At 37.7% G+C, this 22,636-nt stretch overlaps 1 protein-coding gene and 1 pseudogene across 1 annotated transcript; one reads left to right on the top strand and one right to left on the bottom strand.

Moving 5' to 3' along the window:
• The first annotated feature begins 8,289 nt into the window (after positions 1-8,289).
• LOC149008673 (uncharacterized) lies at positions 8,290-10,517 on the top strand. Its single transcript, XM_089166604.1, has 4 exons — positions 8,290-8,432; positions 8,561-8,636; positions 9,389-9,481; positions 10,229-10,517. Exons 1-4 carry the CDS (start codon positions 8,317-8,319, stop codon positions 10,313-10,315), a joined length of 372 nt encoding a protein of 123 aa, XP_089022730.1. The 5' UTR covers positions 8,290-8,316; the 3' UTR covers positions 10,316-10,517.
• Positions 10,518-21,685: 11,168 nt separating this feature from the next.
• LOC149008672 (uncharacterized) lies at positions 21,686-22,631 on the bottom strand (annotated as a pseudogene).
• Between the last annotated feature and the right edge of the window lie 5 nt (positions 22,632-22,636).

Genomic DNA, 22,636 nt, shown 5'->3' with positions numbered 1-22,636 from the left:
TACCTTGTAAGACCAAATCGCTTAAAATGTCCTTTATGTCCAAAATACCCTTTATCATACTATACTGTATAAAAAGAAAACCCCAATTCTGTCATTGTATGTTTTTTCATCAGACCCAAATACCCTTTTTATGCCCGTATATATTTCTCTGTACAACATGAGGAGATGCCTATTGCCAACCAATGGTGGCGTCCTTGCCCAAGGAAACTAACCCAACGCTGCAACGCCCAAACGACACCCTTAACAAACGATCCCTCAGTGCTTGACCGATAAAAACAAATGTACGGCTGCCAAACACAAATAGAGGGTTTCTCCATCGTTCCACAATGCAACACGTTTGAGTTTGTGATCCGATGCCTCCTTCTCGGTAGATTGATCTTCGAATTGTTGTTTGTTGTTTTCTAAAACAACTTTGTGTGTTTATCTTCTGCATGCCTGCCAAATGGCTCTAAACCCTAACTACATCGTGACGATGCTCTCAGGAGCCTCTGTGGCTCTGTGTACACCATCAATAACTCAAAAGTACGAGGTTGTTCTTGTTTCCGATCCCAGTAGCCTCAAAGCCCTCGCTCTGGTTTGCTTTCGTCAAGAGGATGCCTATGCCATTCTCTGCCTCCTAAAGGTCTGGTGTTTCCAGTTTCGTCAAGAGGATGCCTATGCCGTTCTCTGCCTCCTAAAGGTCTGGTGTTTTCCACATAGATCTTATAAACACAAAACTCTTATCAATCACGATATATTTTAAGCGGTTTAGATGAATCCCATGTTGATACACAACTTTAAAGAAAAAGTCAATTGAATGATATACAAACTTTAAATATGCACGAGGGATCGAGTTTAAGTAGTGGAATCATTTTTTTTTATATATTTTAAGGTTAATCAAATTCATTTTTCCATCCATCCAACTAGGAAAGAAATTTCGGCGAATTTGTGAAATATCGGCGAAATTGCTTGCGGGATATCGCCGATTTTCGGCGGCGATTTCTAACCGAAACGGCGAGATACCGATTTCTCGACGGAGGATTTAGCCGGGTCGATGATGGGTGGTGGCGATGGTAACGGCGACATCGGGTTCGGCGAGGTGTTGGATGAGACCGTCAAGGTAAGGGCTGTCGCGAGAGGAGATCGGAGGAGGAAGAGCTGCGGCGCACCGATGGCTTATGGGATACGAGGTGTCATCGCCCGGTTCGCTACCACCACTAGCCCATCTTCTTCAACTTCTCTCAACGGGCTCCTTCAAGCGTCACCAAGGAGCGAGCTTCAAAAATCCTCTGAGTCTATCGATTTCGCTGGCCTTCCGTTTACAAGATCATTGGAAGAACAGAAACAGAAGAAGTATGTGATATCTCCAAGGAAGGCTTTGTTGTTCGCATGTCAACCTCTGCCGGAGCGACCGCAGCAACCGACTCTTCCACTTCTACTTCTGCTGGTGTAGTTGCAGAAGAATGGAAGAATGGAAGACGGAAGACTCAAACCAGCTTTGCTTTTAAAATATTAAAAGAAAAAAGAAAAAGGAAAACACAAGACAACCACGTGGTACCTGTGTAAAGATATTAAATGAAGAGAGATGATAAAGCATTAAATGAAGAGAGATAAAGTTTAAATGTAAAGCAAACTGTAGCTTTAGTGCGCAGACCAGACACCAGAGTATTCATTTTTTAAAGAAAATTTTCACCTGAATCGGCGAAATCTCGCCGAGATTTCGCCGATTCGCTGGTTTCGGTAACCAGCGAATCATATGTGCGTCCCATAAAATGACAAGAAATTAAATAAATGAATAAAAATTCTAACAAGTCATATTTACGTCTACTCTGTAAACCCATAATTTTCTAAAATTCACCAATAACTTGAACATGGAACGAAAAAAATTTCCCCAAACAAATACTAGCACATATCCCCTTACTAGAAAAGGCTGCAGCACCAACACTAAGTACCAAAACATCATCATACTCCTCTTTCTCTTCAACCTTCTTATCCTTCCTTGGATCTTTAATAGCAGCTACAACACCAACACAAGCACCACCACCATCACCGCTAGCAGAAAATGAAGTCAACTTCTCATTTCATATGCAATAAGCTCTGTAATGTCTTGTCCCTAAGCTTGAGAGGAAGTGCCCACTTTCTAAGTGAATTCTCCACATGTTGAAGCAGTGAATGAGCAATCTAAATCAGGAGCACAAGGTCTCTACATCTTGTCTCTCTAGTAGTGGAATAAGAAATGTTCAACTTCAAAATTTTATAAAAGAGCCACTAGAGTATGTGTGTTTTAAGAGCCACTACAAAAACAGATGAAAGTGATTTTCATAGGAAAATAAAAAACAAGTTCAACCCTATTTTTAACTTTTGATTTTTTCCCCAATCCATTTTAAATAGAAATGAGCTACATAAACAGTACCAAAAGCTACTGTTTTTATTTATGTAGATAAGACTTAAAAAAAAAAAAAAAGAAGCCAGAGACTGCCTCAAGCATAATTGAATTTCATTAATAATATAAGTTTTACATAAGTTGAAGCGTGACTCACGCTTTACAAGTCAAAATAAGTAGGGAATGAACAAGTGGTGGTTTAAAAGAAAAAAATAACAATCTAAAATCTGATTGTCCCCAGATCATGTATTTTAGATCACTGTTGACCGTTGTGTTTTGGAACTCAGGTGAATTGCAAACTAGAATGGAAATATCCTTCTTGGGATAATATTACATTTGTAAAGTACATGAGAAGAGTATGGGGAAGATTATCCCAACTGATAACACATAATTATCGTTGATATGTTTTAATTAAAAAAAAATGCGCCATTTTCTGTTTAAGTTTACAAACTTAGCCGTATCCCATGAACACAATGAATTTGACATACTGTAGCAAGACTCTGAACTCCAAGATTCTGGTTAGGTTCAAGCTGGTATTACCCAGTTGGGTAAGATGCCTACCAAGCTGTACATGAATTAGGATATTAAGTAGTGGGAAAGGTGAAAACAGATACTAAATCTCCCTATATATGTGTCTAATACATGACCAATGCAGCAAGATGGTGTTATGTTAATCAGAACAATGTAAATGGAGATTCTGACCAACCCACATGCAGCCACATGCCAGCAACAATAGTTTTTTCATGCCCCTTCCCTTTGTACAAAAGAAATCTTCTCACCTGATGAGTCCATTCGATGACCCTGTGATAACCCGATCTTCATCAAGCTGACAAATGAAAAGCACACTACTAGTTAGTTTCTTGCAGCACATTAGTGAGCTTAAAATGCAACAAAAGAAAAGAAGGGACAATCCCAATCACCTTCAGCAGTACATCAACAGAATTTGGACAAAGTTTGGTGAATCAGTCACTACAAATTCACAAATGGAAGAGATTTGAGCATTTATTCAGAAGATAGCTGAATGTGAAAAATGCCTTCTAAACAACCACTTCTATGGAGGTGCAACATATTTTTTGTTAATAAATTTCAGTTAAAGCATATCAACCCAGTTCACAAGTGGCATACCTGCAATCCTTGAAATGGCCCCAAGAATAGAGTAATAAAGATCCAGATTGAGTTCCACATATAACTTTGCGACCATCCTATTCACAGAGACAACCCCCAATCCTCTGAGGCACAGATGACGAATTTGGCAGATGTGGTAGCTTGGGAAATGGGTTTTTATTTTGTAACTCATGGTTTCTTGTACTTCGGACAGCAACAAAAATTTTTACTTCTGTTATTAGTGAACATCTCCTTCGAAAATGCTCATATTCAACCTAATAAACAAAACAGAGCCACAAAGTATACAGCAGCTAAGTCCAGTCTGTCCAGATGGTTTCGCTAACCAGTATGATCTTTACATTTAACAAGGACATGCCAGAATACCCCATTCCAGCAACATATTAAGATTACCTCAACAAGGAACAGGCAGAGAGATATTCAGTAACCCTTTAATTCAGTTCTCCCATCATCAAGGGGAAAACAGTTCTGTTTTTAATTAGTTCTAGGATACTACTTTTATTTTCTCATAAAATACTGTCTTTTCTCAGCAGTTTGACCAACTCATTATTAGCCTTCTAGAGTTCTAGTGTTATTTTTAACACCTCCAATTTAAATGAACCCGACCTCACACCAGAGGGTTGCAATTTCACATGGCCAAACTGTCTTAATGAATTATCCCAAACCTTTGTCATCCTCATCTTGTCACCTATTGGTGCTTTTCTTAAGTTCCACTGCATGCATTTACTTTTGCTAACATTTGCATCTCATATGACCATGAATAAACCAATAACTCTCTAAGCAAAAGTAGGAAATTGCATACTAATCAAACCCCCCCCCCCCTTCAATTCCCAATGAACAGCATGATCTTGACCATACCACTTGCTCAATTTTGCCAACCTGAAACTCAGTTAACTATTTAACTAGCTTATCTTTATGTTCCCTCGAAATAAAATAAAAACCCACAGTAGAAGGAAAATACAGATACGAAATAAAAAGGTACCTTAATACTATATCCACAAGAAAGGAAAATTTGTGATATAATTAACTGCAAGGCACCTTAATACAATCATCATCATCTCCTGAGGCAATAGTAGTCTCCGTCAGGTTGACCAAGCAGTTCACAAAGCAGCATTGTTCATGAGCAAACACATCGAGTCAATTTTCAAGCAGTTGAGAAGACAAAAGACCAAATGGAAAGGCCTGAAGAAAGACGAAATTGATTGGGATTTGGTGGGATATAGAAAAACCATACCCATGGGCATCTTTCAGCGTGCAATGGTGGAACCGGTTTCCACATCCGTGGCCGAGAATGGAACAATCTGGAGATCCGGTCAAAATAGCTGAATGTATATATCCCATCCAAACCAAATTTAAGTTAAGTTACAGATGAAGAAAAAAATTGTTTTAAAATTTGACCGTTGAGTAAAAATGGAAAGACAAATAGCAATACCACAGCCTACATTGATGAATCGAACAGCCCTACCTGATTCACATGAATTTCCAACAACCTGAAAGAAAGGGAATAAGGAGCATAAGAAAAATGAAGATGATGTAGAGATGCAATCGAAACTCACCAAATCCAACGATTCTTGAAGACGATGAATCGCCGAGAACTGCTGACCTTCGAATAGGTGGGAGAATCGTTGGATCGAACTCCGTAAAGGATAAATAAAGATTGTGAAGAACCGAGATTTGACAGACGGGATACCTCGAACTCAAAAAAAACCGAATGAAGTTCTTGGCTTCTTGCAAATATGGCTTCAACGGGCACCGGAGTGCCCTGGTTTCTCGGAATCGTGTTCCCAGCAGCGTCGGTGTGAGAAGAAAAAATAAAAGGGAAAGGGTTTTGGGTATCGGGTGAATGAGGGACTTGATATTGTAAATTAATAAAAGTTAATCCCTTCAAGTGTGAAAAAAAATATCAATATTTACACGCAACCCCTCGTTGTTTAAATCTCCAAGGTTCATTCAAATGTCGATGAGGTGGCGAAATAATGGCCGTCGGCAACAGCAGGCAGCTTCTGCCGCAAATAAAAATCCTGCTTTTTTTGGGTTTTTATTTGCGATTTTGGTTCAGTCTTGCACATTAAATGCGCCACCACAAAATCAGCATGAATGATATTTCCACCACTGTATAATATTTAAGGCTCCAGAGCATAGAATTATGACCAGTTTGCACCTTACTCAACAACCTAAGACTTGTGCAGATATGCATTTAGCCCCATATTCAATACGATCATGGAAAGTAAGCGTTCTGCTCAACAAGATCTTTCTACCCACACCCTCAAATAAGTGTACCGAGAACGAGAAACCTATTAGTAAGCATACCTCCAAAGCTAAAGGTAGCTTCATTACAGGTTACAGCGTGCTTGATAGCGTCCTCTGCCATTTCATCCAAAGACATGAAACCAAACAAGAACTCAATCACTTTCTGCTCTTTATTTTTTCTTTTATGAAAAATGAGTTTTGAGCAAGAGAACTCCGTCTGACATGTTGATCAGAATCGCTGAATATCCATCAGTTGCTTAGTGCTAGTAGATGCATCCACAAGGATTTGTTCGATTAAGCTGCTCCAACACCTATCAAATTAACAGGAAGAAACGAAATCCGACTTAAAACGACAGATCTACGATCTAGCGAGTACACAAATGAAGAGTGAGGCATTAGAAAACATTAGCGGCTTTGGTGAGACGATATCCACTTTCTCACACAAGCTTCTGCAAGTTCATCTCCCCCGTATGGTTGGAGAGCTTCTTCTCTGAGGCCATAGCTTGCGGTAATCGAGTTTGCACAACAAAAAAAAGGTGAAAAGCGGAGGTGGTGGATATTAGAAATAATCCTTCTCTTGCATTAGATCATTAGACGATTTTAACTTGTCCTCTTTGGTGTTTGGTGTATGCTTCTTTCTTTTTTTTTGGGTAAGGTTTGGTATATACTTCCTTGTTGCCTATCATTGTAAATTTCAATCAATTAATTAAATTTAGTTTTACTATAATGTTGGAATTCAAGGAACGTTTCTCTTCCAATGCCCTTTGGTGTTGTTTTATCCATTATTTGATTGACTTTATTGGTTATTATAAATTAATAATAATTTTTAGAATTCCAGTAACGTTTCTTCTTCCACTGTCTTGGGTGTTGTTTTACTCATTACTTGATTGATTTTATTAGTTATTAGGTAATTAATGATTTCTTGAAAAAAATAAAAAAAAATGAGAGAAATTGAGAATTAAAATTAATTTAAATAATATAAATTTACAATTAAAATAATATGAAATTCAAGGAAACTTTCTATTCCAATGTCCTTGGTTGTTATTTTACCCATTACTTATTGATTTGATTAACTATTAGGTAATTAATGATTTTTTTTGGAATTCAATGAACGTTTCTTCTTCCAATGTCTTGGCTATTGTTTTATCCATTACTTGATTGATTTTATTAGTTATTAGATAATTAATTTTTTTGGTAATTGTTATTAGATAATTAATGATTTCTTGAAAAAAATGAAAAGGTACAAAATTGAGAATTAAAATTAATTCAGTAATATGAATTTACAATTCTGGACATTATTTATTATTGATTCAAAAGTCTAATTGATTAAATACAAAAGGGCATTTGTGAAAAATGAAATGTAACCGTGTCCCTTGAGTTCATACTTTTATAATAGTAGTATGATAGTGATAGTATGATATGATAGTATGATTGTTGAGGAGGTGCACTACGTAGTTTGAGATCTACATAGTAGTAGTTTGCATTCTTAAAACATGATTTAACTGTTGCAATGATTTAATCGTCTTTTCCCCGTCGATTTCCTCTATCGTTTTTCTCCAGATTTTTAGATAGATTGTGATAACATATCTGAGCCACTGCAACTAAAAGGAAAGCTAAAGGGCCTACTGATTAGTGACACCCAACTTGCATGCAACGAGTACATATGGGAAACACCGCAAGCACCTCCTTGAAAAACTGAGGAGCGGGGTGGGATTCATGAATCCAAAAGGCATGAGTTGAAAGATAATATCTCTAGACACTTAAATTGAATCACTGGTTCAACCTGCTTAAATTGGTTCAATTTAAAATGCAAAAGAAAAACCAATTTCGGGGATCTACTGTCCATAGATGTTCCTAATTACTTATTACTTCGAGACTTGGGTGATGACTTTTTGTAGGACTTAAGTTCTGTGTCGCCTCTACCTAGGACCAGTGGGGAGAATAGTCCTTTGACCTAGTAACAAAGAAACTGGTTGAGGGCCAGTTAGGAGAAGGCAAAAGCCTGGAAGAAAATCAGAGTTGCAGGGAAGGAGAATGAGTGGGGGGATTGAGGTTGGGTGAGAAGAGTGCCTATACTCAATTATTCTGTTCTACTCAATCTACTTCGATCATTGGTTACACATCTACTTTCTACACACAGCCCTCAGGCTAGCCAAACTGTAACTCAATTATTCTGTTCTACTCAATCTACTTCGATCATTGGTTACACATCTACTTATAAACCCAACAAAGAGACTCATAATTGCTTTTTAAAACATAGACTGATAAAGTAGAAATTCAATAAAACTCTAATTAAGTATTTCCCTACATATCTAATGATTATCTGGAGATTTGTGAGCAATGTTTTGGAATATTTAAGGCTGGGTATCTTTCGGCTGGACATGCCCAGTGCAATATGCAAGAAGTTTTAAATTTGGATATGGTGGAATAACTTTGTAGACTCCTTTATTCCCAACTTTAATTGATTCTCCAAAAGCCCTATCAGGTTTGGATTCTCAATGTTATTTATGTTCTCATTATTTCTGCTTCTTCTATACAGTAAGTGAATATAGGGTTTAGTGGGAGAAAGGTGTTGATTGCTCATGAGTACATTAGATCAAACCGTGCACGTTCTTGACCTGTCTCCCAAAGTGACCCTTAGTGAGCTTTACACTTTCTTCTCCTACTGTGGAATGATAGACAAAGTTCGGCTGGTGAGGTAAACTATTCTTGTTCTCCATTCTTACTAACTCTGTTTCCCGCTCTCTTTTTTGTATCCCCTTCCTTTTTGGTTTCTATCATCTTCAACATTCCATTGAATTTTTAAACGATAATGATTTTGGACAGAAACAGAGACCAATCACAGATGGCTTTTGTAACATTCAGGCAGCCTTATGCCCTCCAAACTGCTCTTCTCTTAAGCGTAAGTGATGGTACATATCTATTGAACAAGATAGAGTTCATTTTGTTCAAAGAATGTCATGATTGAGCCCTGAGCTGTTGTCCACTGTTTTCTTGATTTGTTTATTGTTTTCTTCCTAATGGCTAGTTGCACTGAGCTTGTTATTTATGGTCAAGCAATATTCCATTTGATTGAATTGCAAGCTTGATTTGCAACCACCTATCTTCCTATACAGTCTCTTTGTTATTTGAATTTATTTGGCCGAGATTTGTTTGCAAAAGATTGTGTAAAGTGGCTGCGAGATAGTTATGAAAAGTACATACACAAGCGCATGCCACACGCAAATTCATTTTTAAAATCTTTGATATACATGGGCTGGAGTTAGGAGATTCTGCGTGATATGAAGGAATGGTTAATATTTTTTTCTTCTCCCCTTCGTGGTTGAAAACAATGTTTCTTTGGTGCCCTTTCAAAAGTTCTATTTTTTTTTAATCCATGTTTTATTTATTTTGTTTTGATACGTAATCCTTTTTTTGATTGACAATTAGTTCAATATTGTGCTGTTTGGTTTTCTATTTATAAACAGTTAATGTTGTTTACACATGATCCCAAAGAGCAAGGTGAGTAATATGATTATTTACCAAAGGAAGAGCTCTCTTATGCAAAAGGTATCACTGCATTTCATGGGATAGAAATTCTTTTTTTAGACATATTTCCTTCCAAGGTCTCTACTGGATTCTAGCTGTTCTTTTCTTAATTTCCCCTATGTGCAGGGTGCCACAATCGTGGATTGTGCGATTCGCGTATTCCGTTTGCAGAACTTGGTGGATATTCCCGTTTTGGAGGAAACGATTGAAGGATCCCAGGTATAGTCTCTTGTATGTACGGCCTGACTTTGGTCTGAGTCTACAGGCTTATTATGTTATCAATTTAATAGCTGCTCCCACTAGGTGGATCAGATACTTTGATTTTGGCATCAACAACAGCAAATAGATTTTTTGCAAGTCAGGCCTTAATCATCCTGTGATATTACTGTAAGGGGTTGGCTCAGTTGGTAAAGACCAACAACATATCATGGTATGAGATCAATCTCTTGAGGGCTGAGATGAAGCATTGTCTATATAAAATAGTTTAAGCTAGATTAGTTTCTTGCTGATGAGCATTTTTACCCCTAATTATGGAACAAATTCCAAAAGAACCCCAATTTCGACTTGGTTTAAAGATTCTTCTGTTGAATATTTTCGTCATCAACCCTTCTTTTCTGCAACAACTTAATTTGCAAAAAGATGAACACCAAACGTTTAGCCAGTCCCAGTCCTAGTCCCAGTCCCAAATGTGAACTATTTTCGTTTTTATGGTTGGGGTTGGTGGATGGTTTGGACTTTGGACTTTGTAATACGTTATTATCTCCAAAGGTGTGAAATCGGGCTCCAACTATGGGGCAGCCACATATTCTGCACAATTTTGGTACTATGGCATTATTTTTAGATAAATTTATTTAGACTTAACAAATCGGTATTATTCTAGCAAACCGTCTCTATCAGATAATTCTAATATATATGTATATATATCTATCTTCTTTGTTTATCTATCATTGCATGTATCACCACCAGCAAGTTTCTTGTTTTCTTCTGGAAGGAAGCATCAAGCTAGCTTTCACAACAGAGAAATTCGTAGCGCGTGCCTTGATTTGTTTTTGATCCATCATTGGACGTGCTTTGCCTTTTAAACCGTCTGGTCTATATCCAAAGATGTCATGTGGCAGTCGCAAAGAATTCCAACTTGATGAAAGGCATGGTGGAGGAATAATTAAGGCTCTTTTTTTTAATCAATTCTCATTTTCTATTATACTTATTTAAAAGAAATGAGTACAAGAATTCATTGTTGGTCATGAATGAAAAATGGTTGGTGACTTTTGTCGAGTATAAATTATCAAATCTAAAATAAGTTTGGTAAGTTAAAATAAAAATTATTAGAAAATTATAATGAAAAATTAATAATAAAAAAACTCATATTAATCAAAATATTAACACTTAGTTATATTAATTGAAAAAAAAAAAGTGTTCAGTCAAGATCATCAAGACCAAGCAACATCTGACTTCCTCATTTTTTATAAAAGCCAATTGCAAGCATCCATCAAAACCCCCACAGTAGTTCAGGAATTACCAAAGCAATGTCGGCCAATTTACAGATCTTCCTCTTCTCTCTCTGTTTCATGCCCAAGGTCGAACATGTGGGCTTGTCTACAATAACCTTACAGCATCCTCTCCAGTTGCTTATGACTTCTTCCACCCAAATAGCCAAAACCCCAAACAGTATTGCGCACAGCCCTTGTGTCAAATCAGACTGTGTTGCCGCACCTATGCCTCTATCAACATTCTCTTCTGCTTCAGTTGTTGCAGAGTCGATTGAAGCACACAAAAGCAACAACTTGAACACCAAGACTACAACTACAAATCGAGTGGGAGCTGGTGGGTTTGTTGTTCAGTAAATTTTTTTTAGGGATATCAAGAGTGGAGAGTTGACAATCAATACTCCATCTATAACTTTATAGATCTAAAAGCCATCTCTGTTAACATTACATTCAACAACGACGAAGAGCTGAACCCCTTGAATATGAATCTCAAAGAAAAATCTAATTCAAAAGAAGTTGAACGAAAATCTACTGACAGACGATCTTCAGAGGTCTTGAGCCACCGGGATCATCCTTTGGGTTTCAGAGTGAGAAAAGAAGAGAAAAAAAAATGAAGTTTTCATAAAAATATGTGTATTGTCCACTTTACCCTCGCCTTAACTTAAAATTTTTAAGTAAATCCGCAAAAATGAGGAGAATGAATTCTCACCCATAATCCTAATGGACAAAAAGTCCATTATGAGTTTTGGAGGTTTTTTTTATTATTTTAAATAAAAATAAAAATAAAAACGATACTAGATGTCAAACAATTTAAAATAATGAAAAAAACCTCATAATAGAGAATGAGAATTGATACAGAAAAGATCCTAAGACCTGGAATGTAATGTGTCATTATGTTTAGTTTTCTTCCCCCACGCCCCACGCCGGGCCAAAAAAAAAAAAAAAAAAAAGCCGATTAAGACCAGGAATGAACCTAGGGACCTCCACAACACAGCATGTAAGTGCAATTACTTTTGTTGCTTTAAGGTTTGGAAAAAATGTAATTTGGGTTATTTGTTTGTGATTTAGGGAATTGCTTTACAGCCTATCAAGTTAATTAAAGTAACCTGTGCCTACATGGGATTGTTGACAATCTAAGAGCAAGTGCTTTTTGTTATCTTATTATTTACGATGCGAGAATTGTATTGTTTTTCGGGGGTGAGATGTGCTATACATATGTAAAATCAATTTTAATCAGTAATTTTATATTAGCGGTGGAGATTATTACACATAATATTGGAAATAGTCAAACCTGTTATCTCTTTATTGAAGATGTGTTGGTCATTACGACTTGAGCCAATGATTAGATTATATTCCTTCCAATTCCTTAATTAATTGGGTTTCTTTTAACTTTCCAATTTTAGATTTTCGGTTCCTTATTCATCCAATTTAATTTGGGGGAATTTCTCATATGGTTAGATTTTTAAAAAATTTACTCAATAAGATTTTTACTCAAATGGATTCTATTTTTAAAAAGAATTATTACAACTTAAATTTTGTGATTTTTTTTTTATTTTGCTTAATTTATATTCTGCTATGAATTTTTCAAATTACCCTCAGGTCTATTATAGTAAACAATAAAACTAATGAATGATAGGAAGACTGAGAACTATAAATGAAAAGACATTGTCGGTCCTAGTAACTGCCAAACACTTTTTACATGTTTTATATAAAAGACTTAAAAGTAATTTGAATAACTCATGATAAAATATTAACTTAATAGAAAAATTATCACAAATTTTGTTATATAATAATTATTTTGAAAAATAGAATCTAAATTTTTTTTTAAATAAAATTGGCCATGGGGAAATTTTCTCTTTAATTTATTTCTTCGATCAACAGAGATGGAATGCTCTTGAAGCAGATGATCTCTATGGTTAAAGCCAAATCGTAGAAACAAGACAAGCACCATCAAGATTCGGTTCGTCATCTTGTCTATTCATGTTGAAGAACAAGAAAGTGTTATTGTCATCCATTACTGATCACAAGCTTCACGTCCTAGCCGATCAGACTGAGGAGGAGGAGGATGAGGATGAGGACCTCCACAAGAAGATCATCATGATGAGGAAATTCGAATTCGAAGGCGGCGACCAAAATGGTAGCTGCAGCAGCAGCAATCATGCGTACCATTGTGCTCTTCCAGGATTCTATGGCCAACGAGTCGCATTCCAAGCCACCGAGTCTCACGGAGATGACAAACGAGGGGGAGGAGGAGTACCCAGTTTGATTTGACCCACTCGTTGCTCGAGAAGAGTCGGAAGCGGATGATGAGTTGGATTTATTGGGTGAGCCGGGGGCCAACGGTCATTGATCTCGATCTCGATGGTCAGGAACTTCCAATTCAAGCTAGAAGACGAAATGCAAAGAAACTGGATTCCTTTATTAGGAAATTCCACATGCAGGCTGCAGGCAGATCAAAATGCAGAAACCAATTTACCTAAATATTTATTTAAATCGTCCATTCACATGGAATCTGGATAGTTGAGTCCGCCTTACAAAATTAGTGGAGGCCCATGATGGACAAGCACCAATCCAATGGCCCGGATAGCAGCCATGGATCATGATATGTGTAAAAGCCAAACACCATGTTTAGACTTTAGGGAAAGCAACAAGTGCACCATTGATTCCCTATCTGGGTTGTCTACCTTGGAAAACCCTCTCTTTGTCGAGTGAGTGACGTTGTTTGGACAAATTCTTCTCTCTCGCTCCTCTCTTTGCTGGAACAAGATTGTTCTTCGACTGTAGCTCGTTTTCAATTACACCTATGATCTATTCTATGAAGAAGAGGAAGAGAAAAAAGACTGAATGAACCAACTTAAAACTAAGGGCATTAATCCTCATTCGTTCCATCTTTGCTCGGGATTAAAAGCTTTTCAACCTTAACCCACCTCTAGGGTTACTATTTTACTACTACTTACGCCCTCATCATGCGCTTAATAATCTTAAAATGAAAACCCTAGCCAAGATTGTACATATAATATTCTCATCTCAATTTCCTGCCTTTGTACCAAAAATAATAAATAAATAATTGAGACGTTTTATTAAAGGAAATCTGATGATGATTGACAACATTTTCTCACCAATACTTTCTTTAATAAATGCAAACAAAACAGTTAAAAAAAAAAAAACAACAAAACAGGGCTAATTTTGTTTCTACGATGGCCCAAGAACACGCCGTAGAGAGACTTTTGAATTGCAAGCCCATGAACTATTTGTGTCAAGGGATTGGTTCGATCCAAAACTTGAGATAGGGGGTGTAGGCTGAAAAAAGATTCATAAGTGGTTGTTAATGGAGTTGAAGTTACCAAATTCTGAGGACTATGCACAAGTTTTCTCAATTCTTTCTAATTCACAAGAATAGAAGCCTTTCTTTTCTTGATTTGCAGAAACAAGACTACGACTACAATACAAGTCATGAGCGATAGCGAAGCCAAGCCGGATAGGCTGAAGCCTTTTTTTATGTCGAAAGCCTCCCAACTAGCTATCTTATAGCAGACAACTAACGCACAATCAAAAAAATTGATCTTATTGAGAAATCGATGTCTTACTCTATGAATTCGAGAGAATAAGAGAACAATAGCCTGACAAATATTCGGTTCGGCACGATTCAGGTGCCAATTTCAGCGCCAAATAAAACTGGCATTGATTTTTATATTTATATTATTTTTATATTTATTTATATTATAGTATCATTTATATTATTATATTATTTATATTTATGCTTTGTTGGTACTACACCTGCACCTGAAGGACAGTTTGAGAGCGAAGCGGACACAACTAAACATTCAAAAGCCTTATCTTGACGCGTCGTGCACCATCTTTTCTGGCTATGAGGTTGCTTGGTGGATCAGTCTTGCTTATTAGTTAAAGCGACCTCTACTCCACAATTAGACTATTCGTAAAGGCTTCTGTAAGGGCTTTCATTAGCAAGCGAGTGGAAAGTCAGGTGGATAAGTGAAAAAATAAAAATGAAAAAAAGACCATGTAGAGTAGAGACAGCGCGGCAGACTAAGCACGCAGAACGGAATATGTGGCTATTAGTAATTGGTTAGCGTGTCACGTGGCATGTGATATTATTGGTCGAAACAACTCGATGCCGTCGTTGTGTTCGAACGGTCCGCTTCTCTCCTCCCTTAAAATCTAGAAATAGATAGTGCCGATCGTGAGATATACCAAACTGTGAAGTTGTAACGGGGGGGGGGGGGGGGGGGGGGGGGGGGGGGGGGGGGGGGGGGGGGGGGGGGGGGGGGGGGGGGGGGGGGGGGGGGGGGGGGGGGGGGGGGGGGGGGGGGGGGGGGGGGGGGGGGGGGGGGGGGGGGGGGGGGGGGGGGGGGGGGGGGGGGGGGGGGGGGGGGGGGGGGGGGGGGGGGGGGGGGGGGGGGGGGGGGGGGGGGGGGGGGGGGGGGGGGGGGGGGGGGGGGGGGGGGGGGGGGGGGGGGGGGGGGGGGGGGGGGGGGGGGGGGGGGGGGGTTTGGGGAGAACAAAGTTGGTTGCTCGGTTAGCATTATTTGAGATGGTCTTGCCTCTGCTTCTTCTATTTATTAAAAAATTTTTGAAGTCAAACAAAAGAATTATAGAACTGATAAGCATCCTATTGAGTTGTTGTCTGTAGAAATCCAATATGAAAGGAATTACAAATATCTAGGACAAGAAGATGTCATCTAATGGAATCATTAAAAGATAATTCCAAAAATCCAAAATCGAATGATATCAAAGGCAAATATTTCATCATACTAGAGCGTCACAAATAAAAGCCTTAATTAATTTTTCCACCCAAAACAGAGATTGTGGGATCTCGCTGAAATTGCCGAAATTTCACAAAGAGAGGGGAGGGTGGGGATCAGGAACTCTAATTTAAAACACATATATCACCAAACCTAATTTCCTGCCAAGAGGAACCATCAACGACCGGAGGACGAACACCGAGAGGAACCATCCGCGCCCAAAGGAACCATCAACGAACTTTGTTGTGTTAACAAACGAAGAAGAACCTTGATCCGAATGGGGTGAGGGTTTTGGGTCTCAGCTAAACGAAGGACTCGACTTTGTAAATTAACAAAATTTAAACCCTTCAAATGTAAAAGCAAATATTAATATTTACAAACATACACCCGCTATTTGATTGTCAACCGTTCGATCGCATCTTGATGACGTGGTGTGATCTGAACCGTCAACGGCAGCAGACAGCTGCTGCCACCAATAAAAATCCATTTAGGGCATAAGTCATAAATCGAAGGTGAGATGCAAATGAAATGAAAAAGAGTGAAGAATCCATTTCCACTCATTTCCACGCATTTTTATTTGTGGTCCAGATTTTATAGAACTTAAAAAGAACGGCTAGGATTAAGAATTTGGGGTCCATATTTTACATGGGTGCTCAAGAAGGAGATGCTTTGAAGGTCGTAGAGAGTTTAGATGGCCCCATCATGCAAGGATACGGTGCTCTTGCTAGGTCAATATCCAGTAACTTTTAATCTACACTTGAGGTTTTCAAGTTCTGTTTTGCTCGCAAGCGATTGTAGTGTCATTCGTTTGCAATTGATTGTGTCTCTAATTCGCTTGTCAAAAGCTCGAATAAACGGAGTTAAAAATCAGGGATTATCGACGGTGAGGCAGTCCGGCGGATAGAAAGGAATAGGGTTTGATTTTGTAAATTTTTAAACTAGAAAACCCTTCAAGTTTAAAAAATAAAATTGTATTTACATTGATGCCCCGTACTTCTTAATTTCAACCACTCGTTTCACAGTTAAGCTTTACCGGAAAAAAATTACTTATGCAAAATGAAGCAAAACCCTAAAATTTCGTGCATTCCTAGGGTGGGAAATCTGAAAACGTTAACCACCTAATTATGTCTAATTTGAACTTTGAAAAGTGATTATTATTAAGTATTTATATTATTTTAGGAGTATGCCTAGTGATGTTATGTTTTTTGTTTTTTTTCTTGGTCAAAAGACGTGACTAATAATTGACTCACCCATGTGAGGTGTTTCTTGGACTTTCAGAATTTAATGCTATACACGATAAATATTTTTATCTTTTACGGATCCAAAGTGAAGTCAACATAGTATCTTTTCCCAAACTTTTATTGACTATTTTTGTAAGTTCACAATTTAGAGATGGTGCTTTCATATGTAAAAATAAAAGTAGCCAATTGGGAAACTTCCTCTTTATATTTTTCAACACGTTGATTTATGTGATTTGATAGATTTAATAAAAAAAATGTGATGGATAAAAACGTGGTTGACAAAAGGTGATGTGAATTCTAAGATTAGAATTTTTTGTGAGTTTTTAAAGTTTGTACAATGATATGTTAGATCTCTACATTTCAAACGCTGCTCACCACTCACAACATGCTCACCACTTGGTGTCATGCTGAATTGCAGATGATGGGTAGATCTTCACCGTCCAAGTGAGTAATTTTTCTCGCGTGAAAATGAATAGGTGAAGTCAATACCATATTATTTTTCCACCAAATTAAAAACTTAAGAAATAAGAATACATCTACTAGTGCACAGAATGATCAAAGTAAATTGTGTTCAGACATTTTAGCGAGTTTCTCAAATTTTCCTAGAGAAACCCACTTATGTTTCTACTAAAAAATAAAAAATAAAAAATCACTTATGTCTTTGTAACCTTTCTTCAGATCTAGCGCAACTTGTTCACAAGGATGCCAACGGAAGCGTTATCAATGCATGTAATTTCTATTATTTATTCTCAGTTTACATCACAGTACCTTTTCATAAAAAAAAAATAATAATAACAATCAAAGTAAGATACAGTACACAGCGCTAAGGGTGGTTCCAACAGCACTTACCGAATGCAGCTTTGGCTAAATGGATGTATCTGCTATAACGAACCCCTATGTTTGATTCGTGGAGTTGAGTGAGTAACCATAAGGTGTAAAGCTGCCATGCGAATGCTATGGATAAACATACATTCCCCCAAACCGTGCAACAACCCAGGTCGAAATCATTGATGGTCACAATCTCATTAACACATTTATATATATTCAATGTAATACGTTAATTGTGATTGGATCAAATCACTTTCCAAGAAAAGTAAGACGTTTCTAATAGATTAAAGGACTTGACTTAACGTTTTCCATAAGTATTTATGAAAAAAAATCTAAAATTGAAAGAGAATGATTAGAAAAGTCACATACATCCGTGAAAAATAAAGAGAAATAATTAAAAATGGCAGATCTTCAAGGTCCTTCCACAAAGATAGATCTTGAGGGGAAGAGAGACATACCAGCCAAGGAAAGTGAAAGCAAGGGGAAGAGAGAGTGCTTGAAATCCAATTCCAGAGTTAAGAGAATGGAATACTGAGTAGAAGGTGTTGCCATTTCTTGACTCTGTAATAGGCAGCCAATCTTCTGGACTGTCTCCGCCACCACCATGGGGTGCCGTCCCACCCTTCATCAGCTGGTTATTGTTGTCATGGCTGATGATCACTTGCTGCTTAGTGGTGACAACCACCACCTCCATCATGGGTACAGGACTTCCAAGTCAAGGCGGCAGCAGCGGGGGTGGTGGTGGTGGGGCAATGGAACTATGGAAGTGTTCAGCTGTGCTGCCACACAACTCTCACCTCCCCCATGTATATATGGCGAGAATCCTAGTGAGCGGTGGTGATCGATGTATTTGTTTCTGCTATTAATAAATGATAAATATGGTACCTGCACTGCCCTTCTTGGAAGTTGCAGTGAAGAAAAGAAGCTCGGTTTTCCAAGATTTTCCAAGAAGCTTCGTTCAAAGTAAGCAACGGAGTTTGGAGAATTGAAGGTCACTTTGCACTATACAGAGAAAGGTTCTTCCCCAAGCATCCATACATAAATAAAGCACTTCTTCATTGAGAATTTAAAAGAAAGCAAGAAAGATAGAAAGTCACAGATTGAGCGCTCTCCCAACAACTTTGTTATCATAAGACGGTGTGACGTCTTCATGTTGACGTCATCATATGATATTTTGAATCTTCGTGGGCCTCACTCTTGGGCTTACAACACTTTGCCACATCGGTTTTAGGGAAAAAGAAGTTAAAATGGAAATATATTAATTAGAATTTGAAAAGTATAATAGAAGAAGAAAAAGAAAGCCGCCTATGGTGGAGATTAGCGTGGAAAGAGAAACTAGTTCCTGAACATGGATGACCTCTTCGTCACTGATGTTTTTATCCCACTTTGTGTAGGACCAATGTGGGAGTGGGACTCATGGATGTTTTCACTAGACTATGTTTGTTTGAAAATGGTGGGGTGGGAAAAAAGTGAAGGAAAAAAAAAAGTGAAGGAAAAAAAATGTGGGTCTTAAATGTAGTGGAGTGAGGGAGAAAGAAATAAAAAAAAAAAAAAAAAAAAGAATTTGTGGAAAAACGTTAATTGTAGATTTTACTTTTTGTTTTTTCATATTTTTTCACAAATTCTCATACATTTTATGAGGATTTAAAAAGACTAGAGTTGATAAAGTTTGTTTGTCACCTCACCAAGCAAATTTTCTTAATTTTATTGTTGATGTCTTTGCTAAAATAACCGCTAAATCACAGGATAGGTTCTATTATGTTAATTCTCCTCCAACCCCCCCCCCCCCCCATTTTCCTTTCTTGGGCCTTGCTTTTTGATAATCTCAGATGTAAAATACCTAGAAAATTAAATATTATTAAATAAATTAATATTATTTCTGACAGAAAAAATACAACTTCAAAGACAAGCAACTGTCCTTAGAAAATGGAATAAAAAATACAGTTTTAAGACAAAACGTACTAATGTTCAAACTCCTAAAATCTATCTAAAATAGAAAAATTATGAAAATAGAAATTAGCACTAAAATAGAAACTATCATCCAAACCAAAAGTAAAGTGAATGACAATTGTTGCCAAGTACATGGATTTTCTATACAATTCAACTAGCATCCATTAACATTGCCATGTCAATCATGTATTGAAGCTATTATGAAACCAATTCCATTATGTTTCATACTTTATCACTTTAGTCATGTTCTTTGTCCATCTCAACAGCCTCATCATCATTATATGTACTATAGTCAATCATGACTATTCTAAAAAATTCTTCTTTTGAAGTTTTAAATGATTAAACCAATCAGCAACTTAATACACAAAAGTCCAAACACATCTATGCAGACTTCCATCTCATTTTAATTTTGTTACCCAATAAATAATAAACCTCATCTTATAATTGTGAAACATCATTTTCCAATTATTCTATAAAAATGTTCTTTTAAGTTTTAAATGAATAAAAACCTATCGGATTATTACACAAAACTCTGAACACATCTCATTTTTAATTCTGTTACCTTTTTTTTTTTTGGTAGGATTAATTATGTTACCTAATAAGTAATAAATCTTATCTTATAATCGTGACACATCATTTTCGGAAGAAACCAAAGTTTACCGAATAAATTTTGATGAACAACTAAAATATTAATGCAGCTTGCATATCTCTGTGAAATCATAGTTTTCACCTATATTAGTAATATTCCCCCCACCCTATATATAAACTCTTCGGATTCAAAAAAAAAAAAAAAAAAAGTTGTTGTCGAGCTCAAAACTATAAAGGCCAAAACCTCACCTGCCGTAGCTGCAATCACTCCCAGCACTACAGCGTTCTTTTCAGGGATTTTTATTTGCGGCAGCCGCAGTCGGCTACCGCCAATGGTCCAGATTTTATCATCTTAACAAAACAAGATCCAATGGTTAGGATTAAAGGCGCAGGGGTTTGATTGTAAATACAATTTTTTTCTCTTTACCTTCAAAGGTTTTCAATTTAAAAAATTTACAAATCAAACCCTTCACACCGGTAGATCATTCGCATCTCAAGGGAGAGCGAGAGCGAGACTAAGAGAGATAAGCTTGCGATTAACGTCACCGACACCGCCTCACCTCCAACATCACCGGCGTTGCCCAGCTCTGCTCCCTACTTTGGATTGGTGTCACCGGCTTCTGTACTACATGGAGCATGTCTCCTGCTTCTCTGGTTCCTCAGTTCCGATCTTTGACATCTCGTCGATGGATTCATCAAGGAAAGTTTGTAGTTTGTCGGGCCATGGGTTTTCACCTGATGCAAGGCAAAGGGATTTGAAGGGGGTTTCTAGGACAAAACTAAAGCGAGCCAAGGAAGAGAGGATACTGGTGAGCAGTACATAACAAGTTCCATCTCTCTTGAAACGAAGAAGAAAATAATTGAGGTAAGAGAGGAATGGAGAGGGTACTTACAATTGAAGAAGGTTGGTGTCGAAGAGATCATTCCAACCGCAATCGACGAGGAAGTTAGACCCATCAATGGAAAGCAAATAACAGAGAGGATTTTTGCTGTATACTCCACATCGCTTGCCAATTGCTATTAAAAACTGGCTAACTTAGAAGTGTGGAGATCGGAGAAAAAACCATTTGTTGAGGATTTCCACAGAGCGGTGTTCTAACAATCGAGAAAAAATTAAAATAAATAAAACAAACCTTACTGCAAAGCAGCGACCGTAACCTAAATCCCCTGAAATATCCCCATCTACCAATCTTTAAAGAAAACCTTACTGTCTCTTCCTGGAATTACCCATCTCCAGAAGCTTCAGGTATTTCGCCAATCGTATGATCTTTCTAGGATTTGTCTTCAACCAATCAAGCAGAAAACACTTGGAACGGTCTGAGTAAAATACTCATCTCTTGGTGATTATAGATCTTGAGGTAAGAAAGATTTTCCCTAGTGAGATCCTCATCGATTCTCATCTTCGACGGTGAAGCAGTCCCGTAGAAGGAGAGAAGGGCAGTCCGGCAAGGGGAGAGAAGGGTTTGTTTTGTAAATTTTTAAAATTAAAAACCTTTGAAGGTAAAGAAGAAAAAAAAAATTGTATTTACAATCAAACCCCACGCCTTTAATCTTAACCATTGGAACTTATTTTGTTAAATTGATGAAATCTGGACCCTTGGCGACAGCCAACCATGGCTGCCGCAAATAAAAATCCCTGCTCAAGGCAATATATACTGCATTTTTATTTGCTGCAGCTGCCAGCAACAGCGGCTGCGATCGCGCCACGTGCGCAAATGTAAATCTGACGGTTATAAATACAAGTGTGGATGTAAATATGAATTGTTTTTATTTTACAAAATCTCTACTAAATTTTTTATATTTACAAATACAGATCCTGTGTTCACCGTCTCCGACTGAGATGATTTTTTTTTTTTTTTTTGTAGAGACTGAGATGAATTCGATTTGGGTTTTTAGATTCTCCCCTTTTTCTTCCTCTCTTCTTTTCCACTTGATGGATGAGGCAGCAGTCAAATAGTTGAGGGCATTCCTCAATGTCTATTTTTCTCTCTTCAATCTCATAGCAGTGTCTTCCAACTCCAAGCGAGCTTGTTGCTCCATGGGATCACCTTCAAAAGTACTGCCAACAAAGGAGAACGGCGTGGGAAACATATTCCGCCTCAAATCTTTGGTGTTAGCCTCTAGTTTACCATTCACTCGGTTAGAATAACGGATAATATTAACATTCTTCATGTAGGTCTCGACATCATTGGCTAGGGTTTCGAGATTATTGTCGCCGTCCGGCGAGGGTCTATCTTCCATCCAACTGACCTTGCCGACCAAGTAAGGCCCATTACGAACGATTGTGAAACACGGAATCTCTCCTGCCCTTTGCATGTTATATAGAATCGGTCATCGAGGAGGCGTTCGTGCTTGATAACCTTGCCGACGCAGCAACATCGAATCGGATATCGGTCTGGAGAAGGGTGTGCATCATGATGCGATGTCGGAATTCAAAGATCTGCAAGGCAAGGATGGATTCAGGGAAGAGCACCAGCGGGAAAGGGAAGAGAGGAAGAAGAAAGTAGGAGAATCAAA

Source organism: Hakea prostrata, chromosome 8 (assembly GCF_041222555.1).
Source record: "Hakea prostrata isolate BN-2017 chromosome 8, UWA_Hpros_2, whole genome shotgun sequence".
NCBI lineage: Eukaryota > Viridiplantae > Streptophyta > Magnoliopsida > Proteales > Proteaceae > Hakea > Hakea prostrata.
This window is presented reverse-complemented; position numbering and strand designations above follow the sequence as displayed.

Bases quoted from the DNA above. Each gene is read 5' to 3' on its own strand.
- LOC149008673 (XM_089166604.1), top strand. From the start codon at position 8,317: ATGAGTACATTAGATCAAACCGTGCACGTTCTTGACCTGTCTCCCAAA. The intron at 8,637-9,388 runs GTAAGTGATGGT...CCCTATGTGCAG, and splicing joins AAACTGCTCTTCTCTTAAGC to GGTGCCACAATCGTGGATTG. The intron at 9,482-10,228 runs GTATAGTCTCTT...TATCACCACCAG, and splicing joins AAACGATTGAAGGATCCCAG to CAAGTTTCTTGTTTTCTTCT.